The 18,542-nt window shown below is 49.2% G+C and overlaps 6 protein-coding genes across 6 annotated transcripts; 2 read left to right on the top strand and 4 right to left on the bottom strand.

Annotated features, from left to right (window-relative positions):
* Window positions 1-97: 97 nt before the first annotated feature.
* Window positions 98-4,653, top strand: F5147DRAFT_664713 (uncharacterized protein). The gene is made up of 12 exons (XM_041435035.1): window positions 98-276; window positions 339-776; window positions 831-888; window positions 941-1,880; window positions 1,934-2,197; window positions 2,245-2,416; window positions 2,467-2,643; window positions 2,701-2,766; window positions 2,814-3,433; window positions 3,481-3,829; window positions 3,879-4,392; window positions 4,443-4,653. Exons 1-12 carry the CDS (start codon window positions 250-252, stop codon window positions 4,517-4,519), a joined length of 3,702 nt encoding a protein of 1,233 aa, XP_041299408.1. The 5' UTR covers window positions 98-249; the 3' UTR covers window positions 4,520-4,653.
* On the bottom strand, window positions 4,654-7,348 carry F5147DRAFT_664710 (uncharacterized protein; the record flags this gene model as incomplete). Its single annotated transcript, XM_041435034.1, has 10 exons — window positions 7,242-7,348; window positions 6,885-7,181; window positions 6,756-6,829; window positions 6,641-6,708; window positions 6,544-6,587; window positions 6,182-6,494; window positions 5,738-6,132; window positions 5,618-5,689; window positions 5,385-5,570; window positions 4,654-5,334 (listed from the first exon to the last, which is right to left on the bottom strand). The coding sequence occupies exons 1-10, from the start codon at window positions 7,302-7,304 to the stop codon at window positions 4,657-4,659; spliced, it is 2,190 nt and encodes a 729-aa protein (XP_041299407.1). The 5' UTR covers window positions 7,305-7,348.
* On the bottom strand, window positions 7,137-9,816 carry F5147DRAFT_795461 (phosphoprotein phosphatase; the record flags this gene model as incomplete). Its single annotated transcript, XM_041443155.1, has 14 exons — window positions 7,137-7,583; window positions 7,635-7,723; window positions 7,778-7,871; window positions 7,925-7,994; window positions 8,075-8,270; window positions 8,323-8,347; window positions 8,401-8,516; window positions 8,567-8,704; window positions 8,762-9,007; window positions 9,055-9,115; window positions 9,163-9,310; window positions 9,362-9,407; window positions 9,461-9,595; window positions 9,657-9,816. 14 exons carry the CDS (start codon window positions 9,814-9,816, stop codon window positions 7,470-7,472), a joined length of 1,638 nt encoding a protein of 545 aa, XP_041299406.1. The 3' UTR covers window positions 7,137-7,469.
* A 354-nt stretch (window positions 9,817-10,170) lies between these two features.
* Window positions 10,171-11,168, bottom strand: F5147DRAFT_563808 (glycoside hydrolase family 23 protein; the record flags this gene model as incomplete). The annotated part of the gene is made up of 6 exons (XM_041430697.1): window positions 10,171-10,267; window positions 10,322-10,380; window positions 10,437-10,550; window positions 10,612-10,754; window positions 10,808-11,014; window positions 11,072-11,168. Coding segments are annotated over 6 exons (717 nt in total), but the record flags the coding sequence as incomplete, so codon positions are not given.
* Window positions 11,169-15,155: 3,987 nt separating this feature from the next.
* Window positions 15,156-17,573, top strand: F5147DRAFT_117066 (uncharacterized protein). The gene is made up of 2 exons (XM_041428099.1): window positions 15,156-15,577; window positions 15,646-17,573. The coding sequence occupies exons 1-2, from the start codon at window positions 15,289-15,291 to the stop codon at window positions 17,106-17,108; spliced, it is 1,752 nt and encodes a 583-aa protein (XP_041299404.1). The 5' UTR covers window positions 15,156-15,288; the 3' UTR covers window positions 17,109-17,573.
* Window positions 17,552-18,542, bottom strand: F5147DRAFT_117057 (uncharacterized protein). Its single transcript, XM_041428098.1, has 5 exons — window positions 18,416-18,542; window positions 18,044-18,353; window positions 17,934-17,946; window positions 17,664-17,877; window positions 17,552-17,602 (listed from the first exon to the last, which is right to left on the bottom strand). Exons 1-4 carry the CDS (start codon window positions 18,417-18,419, stop codon window positions 17,710-17,712), a joined length of 495 nt encoding a protein of 164 aa, XP_041299403.1. The 5' UTR covers window positions 18,420-18,542; the 3' UTR covers window positions 17,552-17,602; window positions 17,664-17,709.

The raw sequence follows: 18,542 nt of genomic DNA, 5'->3' as shown, positions 1-18,542 counted from the left end.
AAGTCGTTTTACTTAAGTTTAACAAAATTAGTAGTGATGTGATGTTTCGCACGTATATAACCTCCTATTAGGCGAAAACCCATTCGGGCTTCGACACGTTGTCCGTCGTTTTCCGGTTTACCAACACATTTCCCTACTTGTTTCCTACCCTCTTAATTTTTTGGATTTTTGTTTACGCGTTGAGTTTAGTTCAACGCAGGTATTTCTCGTCATAGGTTCTGTGCTTTGGACACCCGTAAGCCTCGAAACATGCAACTCACCGCAGCTGAACTCCAGGTCAGTCAGTTTATCCATGTGTACCGACGTATTGGCCTGATGGATATTATTTGTAATGTTAGAAGAGACACGAACTCGAAGGAGCTCCTGACCCGTTCCCCTCTCTTGGGGAGGCGACATCCAAGCCCAAACGTGTCGTTCAGGTCCCTACTGATGCCGACTCGCAAGCGGATTTCCCGACTCTCGCCACCTCCGCGCCTGCTGCTGCTGCACCTGCAAAGTCTGCCTGGGGTTCTGATGCTGGCCCTCGCATCAAGGCTACTGTCAAATCCACACCAGTCATCACAGATTATTTCACGGTCACTCAAGCCGAGCTTCCCGCCAAGGATGTTAAACAAACTTCGGTTGGTGAAGCTATGAAGCAGGTCATGGCAAAGTACAGGGTTAGAATAGAGGCATCGACAAATCAGAGTCGGCAGACTACCTTTCACATGAAGGGTGAGACTCAAAAGGACCTCGACAAGGCTAAGCGTCACTTGCTAGCTGCTTTGAGCCCTGTGGTACATCACACAAATCTTGAGCTACCTCTTCCTGTATCCTAATCGCTTTATTAGGTTACTTTGATTTTGAATGCCCCCGCGTCTACTATTGCAGCTATAATCGGACCCAAGGGTAAGGCTTCACACTCGTTAGCATTTCATGTATTTACTGTTCATAATTATAGGCGCGACTCTCAAGAAGGTTCGTGACGCTACAGGTGTCAAGGTCGACATTCCTCCCAAGGACGGTACCCCCAACGGAAACGCAAGCGAAACAAACGGAACTACTACCCCCCTCCCAGGCGACGAGGAAGAGGAGGTTATGGTACCCGTCACTATCATCGGCCCGCGACCGCTTGCCTTGGAAGCTCAGGGAATGCTCAATGAGATCATCGCTTCTCGACCTTCACAACGTACTCAAAAAGTTCGAGACATTCCGGCTCACATTCTACCTTTCATCCTTACTTGTCGCAACCACTTCATGGAGGAATCTCAAGGTCATTATGTCGATCTCGCTTTGAATAAACCTGAGCGGGAGATCACTGTCAGTGGAGATCGCGAGGGCGTCGTTCGTGTCGCCGAGACCATCAAAGCTACCATCGAAGTATTCAAGACAAGCATAACCAACCTGAAGATCTCTTTACCCAAGCGCCAGCATCGTCTTCTTACTGGTAAAGCGGTCGATGACATTTTGGCGCAGACCAAATGTTTGGTTGAAGTCGCTTCTCCGGAGGATCCTAGCGACGAGGTCACGGTGTGGGGTTCGGCAGTTGATCTTCCCACTGGTCTGGGTACTGTCATGGTCAAGGCAAATTCGCAATTCATCCACGAGTTCCCTCTACCTGGTCCCGTGGCGGTTTCAAAGCAACTTCTCACGTATATGACACGGGTCGACTACGAGGCAACCTTGGCTAACGATCATCCTGATGTCTCGATCTTTACACCGTCTCCTGCCACCATTGCCCAAGCATCAGTTCTCAATATCGACATTGCTGGCGAGAAATCCGCGGTGGACGCGGTGATTAAACAGATCTCTCAGTTCATTGGGAAACTCATCGGTGCGACGAGGGAAGTTTCGATTGATTGGCTCATCCACCGCGTTATCCAGGGTAAAAATGCCAAGAAGTGCGTTCAATTTGCGATATAGCTGAAGTACGAAGCTGATTCAATATGACTAGATTGAAGCAATTCCACGAGGCACACAATGTCCAAGTCTTCTTCCCTCCGGAGTCCGGCGAGCAATCAGAGGTCCTGTTGGTTTACGATCCTGTTTCTCCCTCGGCGTCCCCCTCGCCCGTGGAGAAAGGCAAGCATTTGGATTATGTTGTGGAAGAACTCCTCAAGATGGCCAAGGAATTTGCCGATGTGAAAAGTCAGAAAATCTCGGTCGAGAAGCGTTGGCACGAAGCCGTCGTCGGTCAAGGAGGCACCACTTTGAATGCGTGAGTTCGCCTTACATGGGGTGACTGTATTTACAAATGTGTTTCAGCATTATTGGTGAAGACACAACGCTCTCTATCAAGGTTGGCGCAGAAGTTGGTGACGCATCTGATGAGGATGTCATCCTTGTCCGAGGCGCCAGCGTCGACGTCGATCGTGCCGTCAACGAGATCTCCAAGGTCGTCGAGGATGCCAAGAATGATGCCATTGTCAGCAGTTATGTGGGTATTAGATGTTGTAGTTATTGCTCTGGCTGATCCATTCCACATAGTCCATCGAATTCGACATTGATCGGGAGTATGTTGGCCGTGTCGTCGGCGCACAGGGTTCAGGCGTCAACAAACTTCGCGACTCTCTCGGTGTTAAGGTTGATTTCTCGGACGAAGACGAAAAGGAAAAAGAGGCAGGCAAGAAGAAGAAGGCCACTCACCAGAAATCCAGGGTCAAGGTAGTCGCTCCACTTGCCTTCTTTCCTCTCCCTATTTCTCACTGTATTTGCAAACAGATCACAGGTCGCAAGGAGAATGCAGAAGAAGCCAAAAAACGGATTTTATCTCAAGTTGAGAGGCTCGTAAGTCGTGGCATCATTCGATATTCCCATTTCTGACACTCCCCCAGGCTGATGAGACTTTTGAAGTCTTAAAAATACCCAACCAGTATCACGCCCAGCTCATTGGTCAGAGTGGCAGGTATGCTATTCGGCTGGAGGAAAATTATGGTGTCAAGATCACATTCCCTCGTTCATCCGGCGAGAACGGGGAGGGCAAGACCAGGGAGCAACTCAAACCTGATGAGGTCCTCATTAAGGGTGGCAAGAGGGGCGTTGCTAGCGCAAAGTCTGAATTGCTTGACGCTCTGGAGTTTGAGAAGGAAAACAACAAGGTTCTCACATTCGATGTTCCCACTCGTTCAGTCTCTCGTATCCTTGGCAAAGGTGGTGCCAGCATCCTTGAGATCAAGGATGTCACCGGAGCTCAAATTGATGTCGATAAAACCAACGACGGGATCGGTTCTCTCACGCAAATTACAGTTCGTGGTACAAAGGACGCAATTAATGCTGCGAAGACCGCCATCCTGGCTATAGCCGATCAAGTGGGCGAGGAAACCACGACATCCCTGGTCATTGAGCGCAAGTTCCACCGTAACATCATAGGTGCTGGTGGGCAGGGTTTGAAAGATCTCATCAGCAGGTGTGGTGGTCCGTCTGACACTAAACTCCAAGCTGGCCTTGTCCGTTTGTATGTTTGTTCCACTTGTGTCTTGGCGTTTGCTAACATCTTCCCAGCCCTCGCCAGGATGAAACCTCTGATGAGGTTCGCCTCCGTGGAGAGCCCAAGTTGGTTAACAAGGTCAAAGAGGAACTCGAGAAAATCGTGGCCACATTGCGTGACCGTGTTGTTTTGGCTGTGGAGGTCCCTGCGTCACAGCACCGTAACTTGATCGGCAGAGGTGGCCAACATTTGAATGATCTTCAGAACCGCACTGGAGTTCAAGTACAGTTCCCTGGGTCACGCTCATACAATCAATTTGGTGACCCCGAAAATGCAAGTGAGATGGCAGACGTCGATCCGGCCAATATCGTCAAGGTCTCTGGTGCCCGCAAAGCCTGCGAGGCGGCGCTTGAAGAACTCAAGGTATAGAACACCTCTTTTATAATTTTTTTGCTTCTTATGTTCCTCGCAGACCAACGTGAAGCCTGCCGCTCCCGAGGTCATGACAGCGATTGTCTCAGTACCACTGAAGTATCATCACGCCATTTCACAGCAGGGCCACTTCTTCCGTACTTTGCGCAACTTCGGGGTTTCCGTCGAGCAATCTGGCAAACCTCAGAAGCCAGCAGTCCCTGCTGTTCCCCCTCAAAATGGCTCTACGACTGCCCGCATTGATGATTCTGAGGATGCGCCATCTATCGAAATCCACTGGCAGGTCGCCGAAAACTACTTGGACGCTGAGGAAGGTGACTCGGAGTGGACTTTGAAGGGCAACGATGCTGCTGGTCTGGAGCGGGCCCAGAGCCTTATCCAGGAAGCTATTGCGCAGGCTGCTGCCATGACCTGTGTGGGCTTTTTGACTCTCCCTGATCGCTCTGCATTCCCGAGAATCGTGGGCTCAAAGGGGTCTAACGTCGCTCGCCTTCGAAATGAGACAGGCGCTGACATTACAGTTGGCAGGGAAAACAGTACTATAATCATTATTGGTAAGTCGGGTTTATCCATGCAAGATCACTGGTTTGACATTGTACTGTAGGGTCTGAATCTGCTGTCGAAGCTGCCAAAGAAGCTATCTTGAAGCAAACATCTTCTGGGCGTCCTCCACGCCACTGAGATGTCAATCATGTCCATTGATGTTGGGTTTTAGGTGTACATCATGCTGTTGTGTTTAAACCATTGACAAACCACACACTATCTTGTTATGATATTCTCTGCAATACAATGGGACGGATATTGGAATATTAAACCTCTCAAAGAGGGATACCATCAACGTCATCGACATCATCTGCATCAATGGGCGATCCATCAATGTCTTCCATCGGCTCGCCGTCGACATCAGGGTCCTCGCCGTGATCAAGAGGAACGCCGTCAACGTCGTCATCAAGAGGTGTACCATCCACATCCAACGGCTCTCCATCTACATCCATGTCTTCGATCGGTTCGCCATCGAGATCATTAGTATCGTCCGCGACATCAGGGGTTGTCTCGGTTATTTCCTGCGCAGGCTGGAAAGATTTCGCTTTGAACTTGGAAACATACGAAGATTGCGCCTCGGCTGCAGCAACGCTAGCATCGTCTTCTGCCTTCGGCTTGTTCAAATCAGCCTGCGTGGTGCCATCCAGCCTAGCACGCAGTTCTGCAGTGAAGTCTGGAGCAAAGACTATCCAGTCTTCCCAAATGTCTACTACGGCTGTGATCTGCTTCTTGAATGTTTCCGCGGTGATCCGACCAGGAAAAGAATGATAAATGGCGGCGAAATGATCGAACACTATACCCAAGCGAGACTGGAATTCCTGCCGAAACTTCCATGCGCTTGGTACTGGGGCTGCCGAGTTGTGTAAAATGTCACAGATAAGATGCAACCGAGCAATCTTGCGTGGCACAGGTGTACCATCCACCAAGAGTGAAGAGATGATGATATCTGATACCTAACATAGTTAGAACAGAGCACTTCTTCCGATGGAAATTGTGACTATACCTCACGAGCAGCTTCCGCGTGCTCCAAGCTGAATGTCATACAACGAGCGAGCTCGCCTCTCTTGCCAGTGACACCACGAAGCATTGCTTCGAATCGTTTGCGAGCTAGCTTGCCTAGAACAGTCTTGCGAGTTCGTTCTTGCTCCGACTCTTCCGCAGAATCAGTAGAGTAGGCTGAGTTATAACCCTGGCACGTGTTTAGCATGGTTCGCTGAGAGAAAGCAACGCACACACCTCGTCGTCAAATTCTGCACCCGTAAAATCGTCTCGCTCAACTAGACCTTTATAGAATGCGTGCCGTCGGTGCTTTTCGCAGTCTGTCAACGCCCTCACCAAGGAGATATCTTGACATACCTTGCGCTGCGTCATGAAAGAGTACCTGGGATTGTTCCTTTCCCATTCACGAAGGTTTTCCTCGTACTCAGATCCATGGCCTTTGACCTCGGCAGCCACAGCACGAATGAACGTGTCGGTGACGGCAGATGCCTCATCTTCAGACTCGTGCCTCCTCGAAAGGCTGGGTGACCGTCTGCATGGACTGCGGCTGTCATAGCGTGAACGACTGTATGAGCGCCGTCGCCGACGAGGTGAGCGACTGTCGCTCAAAGAACGACTGCGGGAACGTCTAGAGGACCGATAGCGATCCGTAGAGCGAGATCGGGAGTGACGCCTTGGCGAATGTGACTTACTCCTGCCCCTACGTTCGTGTCCTCGCGATCTTGATCTCGACCTTGATGTCCTGCTCGGTACTGTAAGGTATGTGAAAAAAAAGCTGAAGGCAATTGCTATGACCTCTACCGTAGAGAGCTTTTGCAGCCATAGGCACAGCTTTGCTCCATCCCACACGAAGAATCGAACCTCCCCAATCAAGGCCGTCAACTTCCCTCAGAGCAGCTTCTGCATCTTTACGCTTCATGAAGGATACGAACCCACTCAATCCGGAATTTCTATTGCGGCGCGAAGCAGTCATGTCACCACCCGGACCAGCAACAATATCTCCTCGTGGCCACATAATTTTTACGGAGCCAACAGGACCGTGACGCGCAAAAAAGGTGCCAAGAGATTGCTCGGTGACATTGGAGGGTAAATTGGCCACAAAAAGATTGGAAGTCTGCGAAAGAAATCGGAAGACGAACAAACGAAAAGGTGTTCGCGCTCACCTCAGGATCACCGCGGTCCTTGCTGCCACTCTGCCCTTCATATGCTGCAATGCAATACATTTGAGCTTAAAGGCAATAAAAGCAAATGAAAACGCACCTGCTAATGCAGTCACTGACCGCCCATGGGAGGAACGGGAATACCTAGCCTCTCGCATTGCCTGTTCTCTGAAGGGATGGTGAAGTAATGCACATGACAGTAAGAACTAGAGTACCTCTTGATCTCTTCGAGAAATGAATCCATGGCTCGTTTGCCTTTCGGCTTCGGTGCACCACCTGGTGCGGTAGACTGGTCAAGAATATAAGCACAAGTAGATGTTGCTCGCATGAAGCAGTTCACATACTTCATCTTCATTAGATCGAACTGGCCTGCTGCGCGACGAGGATTCCGCGACACCCTTGACTGGTGGTTGATAAGACACTTTCGTGCCATCGGATGCGCGAACAAATCCTGAACCAGTCTTCCGCTTGTCCGCACTTTCCCCTTCAAACGCGTCAATGAAATCAGCATATGCCTTGGCAGCACTCTCTTCCTCCTCTCGTTTTTTGGCCTCCGCAGCTTCCTTCTCCTTTTCTCGACGGGACTTGCGAACAGTGCCTTGCGCGTACTGCGACAACTTCGTGTCATCGAGAGTCTTTTGCTAATGTACGAAGCGATTGGTAAGTGTTTCAAGGACATAAATAATGTCTATTCGTCGCACTGGGAACGAAGACTCTTCGTCGTCATCGAAGAAGGCAGCCAATCTTGATTTCGTCTTGTCCATTGCACTTCAGAAATCTCAAAGTCAAGTGAAAGAGTATGTTAAGCACTACTAGTTTGAAGCTCCAAAAAGGCGACTGGTAACTACAAGTAAGATTCCCACGCGCCCGCATCCATTACATCGTTCTAGTCCATGTCCATAAATCCCTGTAAGATTCGCCATGAAAATCTACATCATCAAGCTCGCCAGACCTCCTTGCGCATATGCCATCGGCTTCATTGGCGGATGAGGTGTCGCTTCGAATTGGAAGTACTTTTGGTCTCCTTCTGCATCTATTCGTATCTAGCAAGATGTGAGTATTTGAAGCCTTGGATGAACAGTGTATGGACATACAAACGCTCCCTTATTACCCACTTGATCCACATAATTTGGGGCTGAAAAGACGGTTGTGCAGAGGCCATCATGTTCTACGGCGTACCCATCTGCAAACCCAAATTGGAGTCATGTTCCTTAGTAAAGTGACGAAGAACACTTACCCTGGCGAACTTCGTGGCTCCGAATGATAGAAGTAATGCCATTCAATGAACACCACTTCTTCGTGATGTCAGGACCGAAAGCAATGCCGACACCCTGGAAGGGAAGTTATGAGCCTCACAGCTATTGGGCAGCTAACCGACACATACACGTTTGCTTGGGCCGCGACCAGGAAGTGTTTGAGGATCAGTCCAGAGAAGCTGAAATGGAAATAAGTGCCTGTAAGCATGAGTACAGCATAAATGCACACATCAGCTGGAAGCGTGTCAGTTGTAACAGTTGGAAGAGTGGGAGGGTACGCACACATTAAACCGTCTTGACCTGGCTGCCGTCCAATTCGAGGAATTTTGCGAACTTCATCTAGGGTAACACCATCTTTACTGAACAGCCCGCCATGCACGACAAAGTATCTCTTGAGCCCTTTTGGTGATAGTATCGTTGTAGTGCTTGTTTTGGTGGGTGCTTTGGTGGCGCTCACAAGTGTTGCCAATGGTACTGCAGAGCCAACGGTCAATCGACTGAACTTAGCAGATCTATAAATACTTACAAGTGGTGAAAACGTGAGCGAACAACTGTTGAAGAAGCTGTGAGTGCTTTAAACAGAAGGAGAACGAAGGGAATGGACTTTATATGTTTGTTCTCCGTGTTTATGCTTTGCTTCGCCTTCAAAGCCATATGTTCGGTTCATGTCTTTTGCTTCGTGATTACCTCTATTGATGAACATGCGTGTGGGGTATAACCCTTATACATAATTTCAGTATCAAGGCCCTTCGTATAGTTCACATACTCACATTTGTACGCAAAAGCAGTAAGAATAACCTCAACGGACCACGATCCCCGATCAACAAGATCGCCATTCATGAGAAGACAATGATTCTCGGTGGGAGTACCCGTCAACGAGTATAGTTTCAATAAATCGTAGAATTGGCCTAGAATAGTCACAGTAAGCACAACTCTATATCAGGCGCTACAGCGCTTAGACTGACCGTGAACATCTCCAATGACGTCGCATGTTACGCCTTCTTGTAGCTCCAAGTCGACCAGACTTTCCTCTTTCACAAAATGCGAGTATGCTCCAAGAATAACCTCCCACGCGTATCGCCTTGGAAGATTTTTGCCTGCCTTGAACCACTCGATCATTCCTTTGATGAACTCCTCCGTCATCACATATTTCCCGTCAGCCCCAGTACTCAATTGTGGACCAGCATAGGCTTTTTCGACCTCACAGCCGCCTGAAAATAATGAAAACGCAGAATTCACGGAGAATCGAACAGCTGACCTTCCGCAATGATTTCGTGACATCTTTCTACTGGATCTTTCTCCCCTTCTACCTCAATCGCCTACCCGGAAGATCAGCGACAAGATTAACATGAAGCGTCAAACACACCTTCTCAAATTCTATTCTGCGCACGAGCTTTTGAGTAGCTGTGAGCTGTGACTGGACGACCGTGTTTCTAGGCTCTAGCGCGACGACTCTCTTGAAGTCCGCCACCGCTAGTTGAGGTTTCACAATCTGTAGATAGCACGTCGCGCGGCTGATACGAGCGCTTAACTTCGGATATTTGCACCCGCAACCTATCACATACCGATAAAAGGCTTTGGCATACTTGGGATCGACTTCGATGGCTTTTGCTGCAGTCGCGTGAGATGCTAAAACACCTAGACTGACATATCCAGCGACTTACAAGCATCCAAGAGCGCGAACCCATATTCTTCTAGTTTTGTCCGAGCTGCAGCGCGATTGCACCAATACGTCGCATCTAACGGGTTTAGTTCTATGGCTTGGGTGTAGAGTCTAACGGCCTCCACGAAATTATGACCTGTTGAGCAGATCGCGACAACTTAAGCATCACGAATGCAATGCCAATGTTCAACACGCACTTGCGAACGCTTGATTTGCCTCTGTCTTGATCTTAGCGGCCTTCGCCCGATCCTCGTCGGTTACATCTCCTAGACTCAAAGTTTGAATTTCTGGGGAGGGAAGAGAAGATAGCACAGTCGATGCAGGCGCAGAAGACGATGTTGACGATGAATCACCCATGTTATGAAAGACGCTCACTAGTTAAGAAGCGTACGTCGCGATCTGCAAGTACTGGCCAGTTCATTAATCACCCCCGACCTGAAATTTTCTGAGAAAGGAAATTCGCATCGGTGGCTTTACATTAACTATTTATCGGAATCTTGAGCTTGGGCTAGAGATTCGCGAAAAAAAAGCTTCGCATTAACCAGAAAAAATAAGTGAGATCACGGGGAAGGGGTGACAACGCCACCATAAAGCGGGTATGGGTGTATGCGGTAATAAGTGGTATAAGATTTAAACTCTTGCTTGATGTTAATAAATGGTGTCCATGATAATGTCCCAGCGAAAGCAAAAATAGTCCCCATGGAACGTTGCTTAGTTACAGACATTCAGGTTGAAATACTCGCCAAGAGGAGGGTTGTGCTCATAGGTGTTGATGTTCTGGCACCAACCGTTCAAGAACTGGTGCAAGCTATTTCAATATATAAAATTAAATCACACAACACGGAGATTAATAAAGGCTTACTAGTCGAGGTTGTTTTGCTCCCTGCAGTTGCCACCATGGGCGGCAGCAGTTGCATTCGCCTGTACGCATACAGTCAGCACCGGTATCTCTAAAGTTATGGCAACAAAATAAATACATAAGTCATTCCCTGGAACCAGCCGTTGTAATGACCAATGGAGGAGAGAAGGTTGCCATCATTTTCGTCAAGCAGTTGCGAGAAGAACATGGCGCCAGCACCGATATTGAAATCCTGGGGAGAAATATGGATGTGATCAAGATGACATGTCTGACACGATGACGGCATGGCTTACAACGTCCATACAATCACCATTGGGAGCACCAACGCATTTGTCGCTGGTGAGCTGCATCAAACCTTGCTCACCAGCTCCACCAACGGTGCTCGGTATACATGAACTCTCCTGCATGGCAAAAGACGCAAGGAGAATAGCAGGGACTGTCACGCAACGTCAGATGGAAAAGTAGCAAGACTTGGAAAATGGCACCGACTTCCATACTGGCTACCATAATGCTCAAATGTCGCGACAAAGTCCTGGCAGTTTGCGAATGCCGAATCATTTTGGTACGCGACCGCCGACAGGTCAACAGTGACGATACCCTTAATATTGATCAAGGGTGGGTTCCATCCGGTCCCGTTGATGCCGCAGGTCAGAAAATTTATATGGCCATTGGGACCACTCAATGCAGTGACTTCCTCTGGTAAAGTGCATCAGCAAGTATACTCCCTTCGCTTACAATACGGGAAAGTCGTACCGGTTGCACCGCTAGATCCACAACTTTTGGAAGAGATGACGTTGACGAGTCCATCAATTGGCCCACCTCCAGAGTTGTTAGTGGGTCCATTGTCTGATGTCGAGGGCTGAGGGGCTGATGAAGTTGCAGGAGGTGTTGGTGCTGATGTTAGTGACGACGCGGAAGGCAGAGCCTTGGTCGATGTAGTTGATGCTGTGCTCGAAGCTGAAGCTGGTGACGATGCTGCAGGCAGAGCCGTAGTTGATCCTGGAGTTGACGCTGAAGCCAGTGACAATGTTGCAGGCACAGTCAGGGTTGATGTGCTGGTCAATACTATAGTTAATTCAGAAGCCGAAGCTAAGGGTGAACCTGCAAATGATACAGAAGGCGATGGTGCAGGACTTCCCGAGCTAATCTACAGTCACCAGTGCACAGTTACACAAGAGCATAGAAACCACAATAAGCTTCTTCGCGGCCATCATTCGAATTTGAAACACCACTAACCGGTCTCCCCTTACAATTCCTCCGCAGCAGTTTGGGTGTGCTATCGCCACCCTCATTTCGAGCGGAAATAGCGGCATATCTCCACGGCGCAGCCCGCTGCGCAGGAAGCTTTACAAAGCTGTGGCCTGCTTGGACGACAACTTGAACGGCGACAATAGTGAACACAGCAAGAAACGATACGGTAAGCTTCATCGCAGCCAGTAGATAATGACAAACGAGCGGACTGGTTGGACGATAAGCAGAGAGAGGGGTAGAGCTCAAAAGATGAGCGAAGATAAAGAACAGTTGGACCAACTTCAGGGCAAAATAGCGACTGCGTTGTTGGGACCATTGGGTCACGTAGCATTCAAGCAAAATGTTAGCGTGCTTCAAGCGCAGGTCCACATGTGAGCGGGGGTGGCCGTCATCGTCATCGTCGTCCGGAGTGAAAATTGACGGCTCTACAATGTCTGCATCCACCCCACTACAGCTGTATCCGTGTCAGCCTGACATGAATCCTCCCGGTTCCAACAAGAACTCACATTTCAAGCTTCAAGTCTGAGACCGGCCGGTACCACAGGTCTCCAGCCCACACTATCTCGGGAGACTTGAAAGTGGCTCTGAGACAATGAATTGGAAACATTGACTCGGATATGATGACAATGCGCTCTGCCTGGATACAAATTAGACCATCCATTATGTTAAATTATGCAATGGAGACGGCAAGGGGGCCCATGCAAGACAAGTCGAAGCTGCGGCCGAGCCGGAACATGGTGCCGCTTCACTGGCGAGTATGTAGACACCTATGACTTTGTTACTTTGTTTTTGTTGTGATATTCAGTAGGTCAGGCCTTCGGACCGTCAGGTAAGGGTGGTCGCGTGTAGCGGTTATTCGATTGTAGCTTACCAAACGGTCACCAAAGACAACTGACGAGAGGGATTTTGCTAGTCGTCACGATACGTATCATGTACATCACGGCGAATCGCTCTCTCAAGTTACTTATCTGAATGCTTCTTAGATACGGGTTTCGGCATAGTACGTATCGAGTCGAGCGTTTTCTTGCGCCACGTTCTCACCTGTTCCTTCTTGCCAACCCGTCGCAGTTGTTTGTTCGGGTGCCTATATATGGTAAGCCTTCTACGTATCTACAACCACTCAGTCACTGCCATCACACGCGTCGGATCCGAGCCAGTCTGACTCGTCCTGGGACCTAGGTTGCATCGGGCGCATACACCCTATTTCCTATCTGCATGCTGCATAAAACAGTTTTCTGTCACCGTTTTTACATTCTTCTGCGATCTTCTTCTCCTAATGTGCCTGAGAGATTACAACTTTGAGCGGATCCGTACGGCGTACACCCATGTCCATGCACCTTAACTCTCAGGCTGAGAGTTCCTGGTGGACTGTCTTTCATGCGGGCTCACGCGGTACCGGGTACCTGCATAGGTTTAGGCACAGGTGATGACCATGTATGGCAGGCCAGTTCAAGTTATTCCACAGCCTCCTGAGCCCGAACGGCTCCCGGGTTGGGTTATTTTCTGTTCGGATGTTTGAAGTGTGAGTCACAATCTTCCAGCGCACCACATTTTTACCACAGGTGGTGCAAATGCTCCATGCGCTCCGCTCCGGTTTCACGTGCTGCTCGGCACCTCGGAAAGATCCTGACAAGTTGTTTGGAGCAGCTACCATTCCAGGCAACTTTTAACCTCGGGCGCAGAGGCTTGACGAAAATTCAAACGCAACACCATAGCTGAGACGCATTTAAATGGTCAGCGCCAAGAATGCACACCAACCAAGGCAAACACCTTTACTGAACAATGGCAGTTGCCGAGCGCCAACGTTTGAAAATCAAGATATGGCGCCAGAAAGTTGTGGAGATGTTTGTCGTACGAGTATCCTACATACGTGTTACAATTCGACAGGCATAGTAGGTCAACGTCAAGAAGAACCAGGCCCCGGAACATCAAAATTTTCAGGTTCGAATTCGTTGGGTAAACAACGAGCCTTCCGTGCAAGCTCCGAATTCCGGATCATCCACTGTTCAAGGAGGCAAATTTTTTTCGGTTCCGATCTCTGTCCAGAGGGCAATTCTATGGAGCCACAAGGACGTGCCACACGTTTGAAATTGTGAATTTCGACGTAAGCCGTTAGTCCGACGTTCACTGGTCGGCCATTATGGATGTTTTTTTCCGTGAAGATGGGAAGCTGCGCTCTCCGTTGGTGGCCGGTGAGGTGTGAATATGATGTCGTGAGGTGTCAACGAGTTGCCTCTGAGGTAATGTTTTACATATTAATAGGATATGTAGTACCTGTTGATCAATGCACAACGATAGGAATTGTCTAGCTGTAGAAGGTCGTATCACGTATACATACAGCTATCCAAGTCAACTGAGATAGTACTTGAATCCCCAGCACTGCACTGCGATGGTCGCGGGACAAGAAGTCGACTACGATATGGTCGGAAACAAGGTTTATGATTATTGGCACGCCCCCTCCACGTGCAAACCACAATACTAGTACTACTAGGACATGTATGTACCAATTTAAACGCTCATGATACGCTAGCTGAGTCAAAAAACACATGGGGGACGGATGAAGGATTACGTCGAGATCTACTGAGACTTCCGGACGGCAAATGGACATTCACGGAAAGAGGAACACGGGGGGAAGTGACTCGGACGGGCTCCTCGGAGGATATCCCCGATCGGACGTCACAGGTGATCAGGCTGGCAGGCGTCATAATTGCGTGGTCTCAGAGTCAAGGAGAGTCACTAGGCCAGAAATTAGAATTAAGAATGGACAAAAAGACACATAGGGGACAGGCTACTGGAGATCCGATAGAGGAGACGAATAGGTGTTTCACCCTTATTAAGAATAACCCTGTGATACATCAGTTGAGTGTGAATTCTTTGACGTGGCATAACAAAACGAGTGGGGTGGGAGGGACAAGGCAGATAGAGCAAGAACAATAAAATTTACAAGGCAGCGCATGAATTTCACTTACGCCCAAGGAGCTATGTACTGCCTGTGCGCAGTAGCAGAAAGTAACACTGCCACCGGTGCGCGGGAAGGCGCAATCCCGATTTCCGAAGGCGGGCCCTGAGGACCGTGGGAATAGTACAGGTAGTACAAGGAAGCCATTGATGTGCGTACAGCTAGTCTAAAGCTCTTGATGATCTTCTAGGACGTATTGCAAGGCTACAGGTTGGGAGAACAGCAAGTTAATTTGATATGTTTGTGAGTGGGTCACTGTGGGTATAGTTAGTATGAGTCAAGTCGGACCCCGGATTTTAGGTGATCAGGGTCCTCGAGTACCCAGTGACTCCTTCAGTTTATATAACGCCCTGCCTGCCAGTGAACCTGAAGGTACCGCCTGCCCTACAAGTCCTTTAGTTAGGCTTTATCTGCTATCCTTGCTTCCAGATCCTCCCCACTCAGTATATTTCTGTGTTATTATAGCCTTTTCGACAAGGCTATATAACTATTAGGATAGTCTAAAGTCTCAGACTTTAGATAGTCCTCCTCAAAGGAGTCACGATGTGCTCCCCAGTAATTCCCCGTTTCTTTCACTCAATCTCCACACCCGTCTACAAGCCAGCCTCCAAATTTACGTTCAGCTCCAAAGTAACCAAAGTAAACTCCATTAATGCTGCAGTCAAGTCTTTCTAGATAATCCGCTCAAGCTCGTCTATCTCGTCTTAATATTTACTCTCTCGTCTCTCCACGCCTTATTTTTCTCAATCTGCTCATCTCTATGGCTCGTGCCGCTGCTCACTCTCTGGCCCATCGGGGGCCACCAACAACAACATCACATTCGCACACTCGGGTTCGTTGGCAACCCTACTATGCCACCCTTTCATCACTTTCCTCACGCCAATCTCCTTCATATCTCGTCACTCCCGCCTCATCTGTATCATCCATCACACCTTCACCTCTATCAGCATCAGTCTATGAACAAGAACGACAGCGAAATCCTCAATTTCATCCCCGAGAATATCAGCTCCGCGACTCCCAGAAATCGAAATATGTCACTGGTTTAGTTGGTAAGTTCAACCTTCACTAGCCATTTTTGGCCTCCAATCTCAAATTCGGGATCTGTATCCGCCATTAGATCAAGCTGTAGGATCAATATGCGAAATATGGAACCCTCAGGATATACCTTTTGTCTTTTTGACATCGTCTCGTCCGACTGTGCCTACCGCTTCTACCGACTCCGTTCTTGCATCCATCCCCAGTATTCCGCTCCACGGACGTAATACTCAGCTCCCCTCTCCCATATCTCCAACGACACAGTCTTCTCCCACGCCCGCCCCATGTATCCCAAATCCGTACTCCCTGCAATCCCCCGAGACACCCCTGACGCCCGATTCGAGAGATCAGGCACTGCGTTGTGACATTGCGCCCATGAAAGGGTTTGTTCATGAGGTTCTTCGTCGTTCTCGCACGTCAGGCACCGTTCTACAGACAGCCCTTTGTTACTTGGAAGCTATCCGCGCCAAGGTCCCAGAGCTGGTCTCGCAGGAGAAGGGTTACCCTGGGTCCACTTGCGAAAAGGAATCGATTGAACGCATCGTCCAAAGCGAGTTCAGCGCATTTGGCGCTGGCCTTGATGGTCCTAGTTCTTCTTCGGAAACATCGGCAGGCAATGGCTTGCTAGATACTATTCGCATCAATCCTGTTACACTCGAGTCTGTATTTGCAGAGCCGGTATTCGACGCAGAAAAGGTGTCTTCTCACAAGCCTAAGCAGAGTAGTGGCTGTTTAACGCCGCTTCCTCCACTTCCCTCGCCGCTTCTGTGTCCTCGCCGCACTTTCCTCGCGTCACTCATTCTTGCATCGAAATTCATGCAAGATCGTTGTTACTCGAATCGTGCATGGGCTAAACTTTCGGGCCTTCCGCCACGGGAGATTGGCCGTTGCGAACGTGCTCTGGGTGAGGCGCTTGAGTGGCGCCTCTGGGTTGGCAAGCTGCCTACAGCGCCGGTTGCTACTGGACGCGCTCTCACAAAGTGCAAAAGTGAAAGCAACATTTTGCTCAGGAGCAGTCCGAGAACGCAGTCGGTTATGGAGACTAGCCCCGTTGTATCATCACCGATATCAGTGGGCTCACCTCTGGTGGCAAGGCCTCGTGTGGGTCTCAGGCGGCACGCCACGCTACCCGCACACACCTATCGCGAGGACTCATGTTCGGCGACGATTTCGTCTGCCGTTGAGACTTCGCGGTGGATGCCAACCGAATCGAGTCTGGGAATGGATAACAGTCCGAACGACTCCGAGATCAGTCCACCGACGCCTGGTCTCAGCTACTCGCCTACGCCCACAGACTCATCGCTTGGGGATCGCACTATTCAGATGTCAAGTTTCATGGACATGTCAACGCCGCCGCCGCCATCCTGTCAGTTCGCCGCTTTTTCGAGCGTGCAGAACGACAAGATGTTGCAGCCGGTACCGATTCCGTTCATCTACTCGATGCCGAACGATGTGTGTCGGAGTCACGATGAGGATCAGTCATATTTTGCAGCGGGTCTTTCAGTATCGCACAACGAATCCTGGCCATCGGTATATGCTTTTTGACTACTATCGCCCATGGACACCTACGTGTTTGCTGTGCTAACCAGTTTGATCAATTATGCCTATGCGTCTCTATTTTTCTGTCTTGTTCATATTCCTTCTGTACATATAGTTTATTTGTTGCCTGTCCGAGTATGTGCTTATGTCTTGTTGTTTTGGGAGTGCAGCGGCATCTGCTTCACCATGAACACTTTGGGTCCTCCTGTCTTGTGTACTAGTATATAACCATACCCTATAGACTTGCTTTGAGCATCAACAGGCGCGAGTAGACGCTGCGGGACCAGTCCAATTTTTTTCATTAGACTCCATTTTCTAGAGTCATTAACCTTAGGTTGGACATGTCTCGTCATCTTGCTTCATGTACCAGGCAGATATTAATGTGACGGAGACCGTCTATAGTAGCTACTTTACCCATTCGGCGATAAGACAGCAGGGACAACTTACTCGCGGGTGAACGCCCTCTGAGGGCGACGAGCAATCAAATCAATCACACGTAACTATTGCAGGGAGAGATTAGTACAAAACACGCTCCGCGGACGTTACAACGACATATCGTACAAAATAACCATCACACCCTTCTTTCTTTCCCTGATAACTCCGAAATTCACCGATGAGAGGAACGTTGTGGGGCCTCGTGAAGCTCGGAGTGATACTCAAAGAACTCCAAAGGGTAGCTATCAGGATGTATGGCACGCCAAGAGTGAGGATGACCATCCTCGTCAAAGGATGCTGTGAGGTGATGGATAGCATGTAGTTTCCATCCGGAAACTCCCTGACGATTAACATGAGAGAAGTAATAAATCACCACGGACGGAATGAAATGCTCACCTCGTGGTGGATCCTGGACCACAGCAACTCATAAGTCAATATTCACAACAACCGTAAAAAAAAAAAACCCCAAGACCTCGCAGTAGAAATTCGAATGGAAGAACCCGCACCTGACGTGAATATATCCCTCACCGAGCTTATCATTAACAGCAGGAAGCCTCAACTTCCCAAAGATAACGTGTCCGTAGCTCGCCTGTCCGTTTCGGATTTGTACGAGATCATCTCGAGAGAAGCTCGTGAGTTCATCGTCGCTCAGACCCGCTGCTCTGGCCCACATTGAAGACTCATGGTGAATTTTCCAAGAGCGCCGTGACTTCTTGATCGACTCTTTGATCGATTCGGCTACTTTTCCATCGAATGCATCTTTCGCGTCCTCGCCAGGGACGTGCGCGTCGTCTAGAACGATTTGTTCTTCTGAAGCTGAAAAATATATGGAAAGATCATTCAATGGTTAATACTGAGAGAATATTCGGTTGAAATACCCATGAATGATCACAGGAAACGGTCGATGGAACGGAAAAGGGGGTGCACTCGCTTGGACTCGAACCGAGTCGGTGGTGGGGCGCAGAATTCCCACGAGGCGGAGGTGGGGTACATGTTCGGCCGGGC

This window comes from Suillus discolor (genome assembly GCF_016758755.1).
Source record: "Suillus discolor strain FC423 chromosome Unknown F5147scaffold_2, whole genome shotgun sequence".
NCBI classification, from domain to species: Eukaryota; Fungi; Basidiomycota; class Agaricomycetes; order Boletales; family Suillaceae; genus Suillus; species Suillus discolor.
This window is presented reverse-complemented; position numbering and strand designations above follow the sequence as displayed.